The sequence below is a fragment of the Manacus vitellinus genome, unplaced genomic scaffold (genome assembly GCF_001715985.3).
Source record: "Manacus vitellinus isolate BGI_N305 unplaced genomic scaffold, ASM171598v3 scaffold_42_pilon, whole genome shotgun sequence".
NCBI classification, from domain to species: domain Eukaryota; kingdom Metazoa; phylum Chordata; class Aves; order Passeriformes; family Pipridae; genus Manacus; species Manacus vitellinus.
This window is the reverse complement of record NW_021940553.1, coordinates 2,003,087-2,012,541: the sequence shown is the minus strand read 5'-3', so window position 1 is coordinate 2,012,541 and position 9,455 is coordinate 2,003,087. Positions and strand designations below refer to the sequence as shown.

The 9,455-nt window shown below is 42.6% G+C and overlaps 1 protein-coding gene across 1 annotated transcript in view; it reads left to right on the top strand.

Moving 5' to 3' along the window:
* Positions 1 to 8,916, top strand: part of HAUS1 (HAUS augmin like complex subunit 1) — an 11,810-nt gene extending 2,894 nt beyond the window's left edge. The window contains exons 3-10 of the mRNA XM_029962146.1: positions 843 to 1,017; positions 1,993 to 2,125; positions 3,096 to 3,230; positions 4,214 to 4,337; positions 5,103 to 5,168; positions 6,465 to 6,536; positions 7,606 to 7,653; positions 8,626 to 8,916. Coding sequence (XP_029818006.1) covers positions 843 to 1,017; positions 1,993 to 2,125; positions 3,096 to 3,230; positions 4,214 to 4,337; positions 5,103 to 5,168; positions 6,465 to 6,536; positions 7,606 to 7,653; positions 8,626 to 8,685 — 813 coding nt within the window. The 3' untranslated portion in view covers positions 8,686 to 8,916. The remainder of the gene's footprint in view (positions 1 to 842; positions 1,018 to 1,992; positions 2,126 to 3,095; positions 3,231 to 4,213; positions 4,338 to 5,102; positions 5,169 to 6,464; positions 6,537 to 7,605; positions 7,654 to 8,625) is intronic.
* The last annotated feature ends 539 nt before the right edge of the window (positions 8,917 to 9,455 follow it).

The following is a 9,455-nucleotide window of genomic DNA, read 5'->3' as shown; positions in this document are numbered from 1 at the left end:
GGCAGCGTTAAGAAAGAATTTATGTTCCCTCAGTGTAGAGCTCCCATGTGTTCACTTATTTCTAGTCATAATCTAACCTTTCTAACCTAATTTCATTGGATATTAGGGAAAATTTCTTCACTCAAAGGGTTGTCCAGCCCTATCACAGGCTTCCCGGGGAAGTGGTGGAATCACCATCCCTGCAGGGATCTAAAGCCTTGTGGGTGTTGCACTTGGGGACATGAGTTAGTGGCGGCTTTGGCAGTGCTGGGGAAGGGTTTGACTCCGTGATCTTAGAGGGCTTTTTTCGACCTAAATGACTCTACGATTCTGTAATCACAGTACTTCATGAGAGTACTGTGTTAGTCTCTCATTTCTGACCTTGTTTTCAGTGTTCGGAATGCTTTGCAGGGCTCATTCCTGCGCAGTGTAGTGACTTTTTCTGTCCCACTATCCCACAGAGACTGTTCCTAGTGATCATGTTTTGGGCAGTTTTATTCCATGTGCTTTAACGCAGTTTTTACCAGCTTCCCAAACATACATTTAACATCTCTTGGATCATTGGTGTGTCCGTACCCAACAGGTCATGTGAATAAAAAGATAAAATTTTATCACATGGGGATAAGGAAGTGCCCAGAGAACTGAGGCAGATTAAAAGGGAATTTGTTTTCTAAACCACAGTGGACGTTTAAAGAAGAGACAAAGGAATTTTTCTCCCCTTTTCCCACCCATGCCTGGACTGATGTAGTAGGAGTTATTCTTCAGGAATTCAGAGGTTGCAGCAGTTCACACTTGTCACATATATCAGCTATTTTCTGTCATTTCACATGATTCCTTGGTTTTTTGTTTCTCTTCTCTGGCAGGTTTCTTCATGGCTGAAGAAGATATATGGGGATCACTTTATTCCATCAGACGAGGTGAATGAAAAGACAGTGGATATCTTGCATGATCTTATGGAATGTTGTGAAGCCAAAGAGAGGGATGTTTCTTTGCTGATAGAGGACATGAAGCATCAGGAAGCAGTGCATGAAGCAGCAAGTGAGTTTGAAACTCCATTTCTCAGTTCTGTCCAGGTTAGGATTTTCTTAGGGATCCTGAAGATTGTATTGTATTTTTTAGAATCTGAGAAAAAAAAATATATGTAGTTGAAACAAACTCAGCTTTTGTTCTGATACAGAACAAAATGCATCCTTTCAGCAAAATTTACTTAGTGACATAAGGTTGGTCAAGAGATTAGTTGCTAAAACCTCTTAACCTGCTGGGCTGGATAGCACAGCATGGAAATACTGTCTGGATAGACAGGGAAGCAACCCTGCAGCTGGTGCTAAGCCACTGTTAAGGAGAACACTGGAGGAATCTAAAAGAATAGTGAGGTGATTAAGTTACACTCAAGCAGTCTAGACTGAGTATTTGATAACATCTTGGTTTTTTGGAGAAAGGGAGTGGTTCAGGGAACCATAATACATTTTTAACTCCGTTACTAAAGGATTGTCCCTTCACTGGCTTTTTTCAGGAAGGAATTTTAATTCTTTGTGAGAAGATTCTACACACGAAGACGTTTTTGTAAAAAAAAACCAAAAAACATTTGGTTTTGTTACTTCAAGTCCTCTAGTGCCTTGCTATCAAACAAACAATGATGGAGACAGACCTCCTGGGTCTGTCTGTGACAAGCATGTGCATGCTTAGGAACAGGCTTAAACTGAGCTCTGTGGGGAGAAGACCTACGTGTGGTCACTGCTGTAACACAAGGGTGGACTCCTGTTTGTCTGAGTTCAGACTGGTCAGGGAAGGAGTGGAGCAGTGCTTTCTCCCTTAATACACTGAATTTATTTGACAAACGGGGACGTGGCAACAGTTTGGCATGTTTAAGCCTTCTTTTAAAGTGTCTCTTTCCCTGACAACAGAGAGGTAGGCAAGTTTCTGATGTGGGATTGGGTTCTAGCTTTGGAGAGTTCTTTAAAAGAACACAAATATTAAAAAATTATCTAATTTTGGGTTGTATTTGTGTTCCAGCTAAGGAAATGCAGGACATTTTCGAAGACCTGGGTCTTTCCCCAACCAGTCTGTCCAGAAAAGCCTCCAGGGACCTCTCTAGTCTGGCAAAAAGTGCAGTGATACTCCAAACAAAAGACACGTCTCTTACCAGGTAATTCTTCACACTCTGCATCTGAGGTGATGGTCTGTGCTCTTTCCCTCTGTTTTCTCACAACAGCAGATTTAAACTTCACTTTGACCCCAGGAATCTTATTTTCCAGCTTATTTTGCACCACTGGGCAGCTTTGGAGCACACAGGAACTGAGCACAAAGTTAGGTTAGCCCAGCAAAGGAAGGCTCTGAAGCCTGAGAAGGGTCTCAGACAGAGTTAAATCCCTCTTTTTTGCTCGTGTTTTTGTGGCCAGTGGCTTCAGGGTGCTGCCACTTGGACTGTTGTGCCAGGTAGCCCAAGCTAGAGCAGCATTCACACTGCTTAGGCAAGGACTGGGGAACTGTGACTGGTCTTCCAGTCTCATCTCCTCATTCTTCTCTCTCATCTGGCCTTGGTTCATGTGAGGAGACTCCCTCAGCCACAGAGAAATGACATCTGGTTAGTCTGGTCTTCCTGGGTCCCTCTCCCTAGCCTGGCTCTGGCCCCTGACACAGCACCACTGCAGTAAGGAAAGGCCAAAATCTGCCTTGGAATCCAATTCTTCTGTCATGTTCAGGATCTTGGCTCTTAGAGCTCTTCTCCTGAGCTGGAGGGAAAAGCAGCTTTGAACCATTTAGGGAGAGGCTCAGATGCTGCTGGGCACATCTCAGGGCTGTGTGTTTTCAGGGACTGAATACAGTTTCTCTCAAAGGCGATTTGGCAAGGCAGGAGTGGAGTCTGGGGGTGGTTTCAAACCCAGTGGTTTTATTCACCGGGGTGCCAGGTGTTTTTCACTTACTCCTACTCAGATTGCTGCCCCATTTTTCCTTCCATTTGGAATCTGTGTTAGTTAAAGAAAGCAAATTACCCCAGTGACTTACTTTAATTTCCTCCTAAGATAATATCACGAGAAAACTAAGTCATTTGTGTAAAGTGCGGAGAAAAGAATAACAATAGTTCTGAGCATTCCCACTGTTTCTCTCTTCACCAGCCTCTTCTGTGCCATCAATAATATGACTTCGGAGCAGTTTGAAACAACGCAAAAAAACAGAGAAATGCAGCAGAAATTGGATGACGTCAAGAATAAACTGACTTCAGCCCTGATGTTGAGCAAGCAGTTACTGGAGTGAGTAGTGGATGAGGAAAAGGGAAAGGTGCAAGCAGTACTGCTGATCTCTGCCGTGGGCAACACTGGTTGTGGTAACTGACAAGGATAACTAAATTTCCAGGGGTTTGACACATGTCCAATTCAAAGTAGTTGGAGGTATCTATGAAAAGCCATGTACCATGGACACATTCGGTGATCAGAAGAGATTTGGGATACCATCAGACCCATTATTTTAACACATAAATGGTCTATAAGCAGTTTTCAGATATGAGCTTGCATCTTCCACCAGTTGCCTTTTTCTGAGGCTGAGGGCAAACCTGATTCTCCTAGCACATTTAGCATGGGGTCTGTAGCCAGAGTGAAGGAGCCAGGCAAAACAAAAACCATTCCCAGGTAAGAATTTCCCTTAACCAGTGTGTGAGACACTTCATAATTATATATATATAAAAAATTCAGTATCAAGTCCATTCCCTGGAGGATGTAAAATGAAGTGCTTTGCCAAGCACAGCAGGATCAGCCCCAGCCGTGAGTGGGCATTGGCCCAGATGATCTCCACAGCTCTCTTCCAGTCTAATTATTTTGGTTTTGTTTTTTTTTGTGTGTGTTTTAAAGTGGTAACTGTGGTGCTGCTTGTAGCAGAGATACCAAACCTGTATGCTTTGTGCAGGTTTGCTGTGGTCCCCCTCTGTGATCTGAAGTTTAGCTCGTATAACACATCTCTAACTCAGTTAGGGAATTGTGCACAAGACTATTACCCTTTGCTTTTAGGCAGATGGCTTTCCCTTAGCCATTATTTTCACTGGCCTTTGGGATTCTGGAGGTGACAGCTGTACATGTTTCCAGTGGGAAATCTCACAGGGAAGTACAAGTTTTTCTCTGTGTTCTCCATTCTTGTGTTGGTTGTATTAAGGGGTTTAGCTTGAGCATAGATAAGTAGCAGTATTGGTATGCTGGTATCTCTTTGAATGTAAAAGTTTTTTTCTTTTTGTATTATTTTTAAGGCATATTGAGAATACAGAGGAACTTCAGAAAAAACAATCTGTCAAAGTAGAGAGACAACTTAAGACCATGACGTACCTGACAGATAAATGTTTGGAATTAGAAATCAGGATCAAGGATGCTCAGGTAGGTGGAAAGGATTTTGTGACAAGGCATTGTGATGGGATGACACAGCCATGGTTGATCAGGCCCAAAGTTGTAGTTACAGAGATATTCCAGGAGCCTCCTAGGCTCGGACCAAGGACTCTTGGGCTGACAGAACAATATGTTACTGCAGTTCAGTTGTTCCTGCTGGTCTCTCAGCACATCCTATAAACAATACAAGCCTTTCTCCTCTTTTCCTGAGAACTGTGTTAGCTGGGATTACCTTGTGGTTATTGTGAGGTACTGTCATATAAGAGAATACAGGCAGCTACCAGTAGAGCAGCTGATTCCATGAGCTTAAGTTGCGCCTCAGAATTCTGAATATAGCCAGTTTTTGAAATTAATGGATGATTAAATGCAGAAAGCAAATGCTGCATTGCCTGCTCCTTCACCTTTCCTAAATGATGAAGGACATGTGAATGCTTTGTTTAACACTTAGATACTGTCTGATAACTTGACAAATATGAGATGGAAAGTGTTGTATTACAGTTGGTGCATTTTACTAAAAAGCCTCTTTCAAGCCTGGCCAAGTGCTCTTCTCCCTCTAGTTTTCTGGAAAGACTTGTTATTGATAGAAATTTTAGCAGCAACTGCTTTCATACAGCAGCTCTGGCTGTGGCTCAAATTGCACATTTCTGTTGCTTTCTTCTTTGCCTGTTTAGATAAAAATAAGAGGCAACGGTGAAATCTTTCTCTTCCTTGTTACGTTTTGTCCTCAGTTACAAATGAACTCTCTCCTGTTTGCAGAGGGAGCTTGCTGCCCGTGGGCTCCACACATCCCTGACACACAAGGCACTGGTGCAATTATCTGAGGTAAGTCTTTGGTTACAGGATGGCTGTTTCTAGAGTGGTACAGACTAGGCTTGCTTGTTCTTCCTTTTCAGGAAATGCAGTTTGCTGTTTGGTTATCTGAACAAATGTTCACGGTCGAAAAAGCACAAATAAAAATCCTGTAGATGGATACCCATGAACTGGGGTCTGTTGAATGGGTTTCTCTCTCCTAGGAAATCCTAGAAGCATCTATTGGAGAATTTTCATGGAATAAGTTTCCTGCCACTGAAAGCAAATTGGCAGCCTGTGCTCTACCTCCTTTACTTGATCCATGTTGTAAACAGGGTGGATATTCTGTGGACTGTATCCCATTACGTGGCTACCTGTGTATTGCAGTTTCTTGACAGAATGACCCACGATTCCTCCTACTTCATGTGAAATAAACCTACTTTCAGGCACTTCCAAGCAAGAGGACAAGGTCAAGTGAAACCCAAATTCCCAACAACTGTGTGCTATTTTTTTCTTGTGTCCTTAAACATTACATTTTTCAGCTGTTTTGTAAGCCCAGTGGGATATGTATTAAAGAAAAAAGCACGTTTCTTGAGTTTGTACCTAAAGATTCTCTAGCTTTGGGCTGAAACGTTTGTACATGTGACATTTGTGTTTGTCTGTCTGCACTCACCACATCTTAATATGTTTTGCTGTCATTGTAGTGAGAACTTGGTCTTTCTCCTGATTTCTTTTGCTGTCTTTTCCTGCATGTTTCTGAGCGGAACAGTGAAAGCAGGTTTCCTGATTTCCCTGCTGTCGTTCTCATGAACCAGCACTGGGTGGCAATGCTTACATTGCACAGCGTTTTAGGAGAGTACTGACCACAACTAAACTTTGTTGAAATTTTACAACTGAAAAGCCACAGGCAATTTCCTGGGCTTGTTGTCTTCTAGAAACCTAGCATAAGGTAAGGTTTGACTCCCTGACATTTCTAGATCTGCTTTGTCAAGAGCTCTATGAAATGGGCAGCACAAATGACTTCATCTTTTTTTTTTTTTTTGTAACCTTGATTATTTGAAAAGAGTTGAGGACTGTGGAAGGTTCTCAGTTTGCAGCCTCAAAGAGAAATTATTTCCCCTTGTTACCAAAATAAGCAAAGCAGTACAAGTGTAAGGGAGGGTCTTTTTGCTGTTGCAAAACTTTAGTTTTTCATGTGTGTTGAGGAGGATGAAAGCTCTTGACAACGTCTGTGAATTCTGAAATGCTCTGGGTAATTGTGGATCTATTTCACTGATTTAATCACTTCTTTAAGACTCTAGAGTATAATCTGCCTGGCTCTCTTCACAGGAACTGGTTTCACTGGAGAAAAAAGTTGCATCTCTGAAGAAGGAACAGAAGATCTACTTGGAATTACCTTTCGTAATTATTCATTCTACTGTTCTATTGTATTTGCAAATCAGATTAATTTTAACGAACTTCAGAATTTAAAGGATATTGTGATGCTTTGGTGGACAGGTGGATGACCTACAGGTCTGTTAATGATATTAACCAAAGACTTAACTTAAACAAAAGACTATTTATTAATAAAAGCCAAGAAATTAAGTATGCTTGCCAGGCAAGCTTTGTTCTAACAAAGTGGACAGATTTGCCAGGTGAATTAGTGTCGAGGTGAATTAGCTAGAAATTGGACAAAGAAATATGTGAAGAAAATGTAATATATATGCCAGTATATTAACTATACGTGTCATCAGGCTGTCAGTATGGTGGACACAGCACGTGGTGCAGAGGTTAGAGCTCTAAACAAGATTTTAAGGGTGATGAAGAAAGAGCCAAATATAGGCCTTGTCCCCTAAAATGGCTGCTCCATCATTTTCTTTGATTTCTCTTTAGGATGCTGGGTACTCAGCTCTCTGGAAACAGTTTTCCCATCTCTCTCACACAACCATTGCTGTCTTGCTCCTAGAAAAAAAGGCTGAAGGGTGGGACTGTTCCTCTGTTTAATCCATCTTCCTCCCAAGGCATCTGCCTCCTTCCCTCAAGTGGAACACGACATTCAAACTAAATTGGGTTCTCCAGTTCCCTCCTCATGTCTGGCTGTCAGTGGGGACAGGGAGAGCCCAACACCTCATTTCTGGTGCAGGCAGCAGGAGGGAGGGAGGTTTATCCATGCAAGCTTATTGTGCTTTGGAAAATTCATGCACAAATATGTTTAAAATCAGGTCCCTTGATTGGCAGGTTTGGAAAATTGCTTTAATTGAGGGGTTTTTTTGGACTTTAGGCTATACAAGACTTTTGTAAAATACAGGATTGCCCAAACCAAACCAATACTAGGCTTTTAATTTCAGTACTTTTTGCACGTGAAGGGTGTACACAAAACTAGTTTTATTATCATTGAATTCACCTGTGGCTAGAATCACTAGACCCTTGCAAAGGGGCAGGTACTCTTTCCTGCTGAAATACTGATTTTTTTGCCATCTTCTCTCATTAGAGTATTTCCCTGGCAAAAGTGATGGTTGAAGCAGCAAAACTAGAACTGGTAAGGTTTTTTTTAATCTTTCAGAAGCTACATGTATTAATTGATTACAGATTTACCCACCTCATACTGTAGTTCTTAATGATCTCAAGGGGAAATTTACTCTGGTAAGGCAGAAACTGTGCATATTGTTCAGGGGAAATGGTGGAGGAATGATGTCTGAGCTACAAAGGCAGTTGGACATAGTGGTATCAGTGGGTATTAAGTAGCTGCATCCCTATGGATTTTGCCTGCTTCACCTGTTGGAATGTTTATTCACTCAGTTGTGTTGGTCTCACAATGTTCCTGGCTGCTGCTGAACTCTCAGAGAGCTCTGGGGCCCAGATTTTATTCAACAAGCTGCCTTGTAGACTGCAGTGGGGACCTTCCCTTGTAAAACACAGTGCCCATTTCCTCCGTGCTTGTGTCATCTGCAGGTGTGGTTGTTGGGAAACATCTGTAAAGCTGCTTGGGAAGTTCACACGTGGCTTTACGGGGTGAGCTGGGCCCTGTTTGAGCCCCATAAAACCTGTCGTCGTTTCTTCAGGCTACTGCCTGCTTGCTCACAAAGCACAAGTTGTTCAGTGCTGGGCCTTCAAGCTGTGATCAAAAATCACAGCTAGCTGAGAGCATTTACTGTGTTTTCAGGTGAGCCTGCCCATGTTGGTAAGCCACTTGCTTTTGGTTCAGGAATACAAGCTCCCCTTAGCCAGGCTGTTCTCTGGTCCGAATACCCACCTCTGGGAGGTGGAAGGTGTCCAATATCACATTGGGGCACAGAGGAAAGACAGCTGAGCTCATTTAGCCCTTCATTTGGAGATTCCTCTGTAGCTGCCTGCAATGTGCAGTAGAGAGTCCTTCCAACTCAGCACCTGGGTTAATCAATCAGTGCTAATAACCTCCCAGGGTGTGATCATTGTAGATATGTTTGTTTTCCAGCAACGTATGAAAACTGTTCCACGGTCACTGATTCCACTTCGTTTTCTCTCACCCTAGAAGGCCTTGGAGGACAAACTCTCAAAGGAGCTTGACAGCGTGGCTTTTGAGTTGATGTAGCCCAGCAGACTCCAGTTCACCTCAAGTGGCCTATGTGGAAGATGATTTTCCCTCCATTGCCTACTGATTTACGCTAGTATTACACTTTGGAATTCTTACTGTACTTCTGCAGCTTCCTGCCTTGTTCTTCTCTCTGTTGGCTGGTACACTCGGGATCTTCTAGCAAGTACACTCATTTTTAGGGGCTCATGTAGCCTTGTGTTTGTAAACATAAAATAACCTGCAAGTGTACTGTTGTCTTTGTTATTTTTCCCTGTGTGATACACACCTGTAACTGGCCTCCAGACGGCACCTTCCCCATGTGTCCCTGCTGTCAGGATTTGGGTGACCAAAATCTACCGCTTAGAATTGAACTGATCAGGGAGTCTGGTTTTCTTCACTTTCCATATTCAGTCTCTGGGTTACGCTTTTTTGTAGAGTCCTCTCTTTGATGGTCTGTCTGAGGACGGGCTCTACATCTACTAGATCGTTGGCTTCCGCTTCCTTCTTTTGTTTTCTCCTGCCATTCCAGGGTTGGGGACATACAGGTTTTTTTCTGAGGTACTCACAGTATGTCTGATGTTTGCCGAGTTTGTGCAGATGAGTTGTAGGCTCATACCTGGAGTGCCTCTTAGTTTAAGCATTTTCTTTAAACAGAAGCAAACAGTTAAATTTCTCCTTAATGTCTTCAGCAGGGATTTGGTGTGCTAATCAAAGTGAACAAAGCAATTAAGAAATCATTCTGGCCACTTCCTACTTGGTCTCCTCAATAATGGTGAATTTCTCCACAG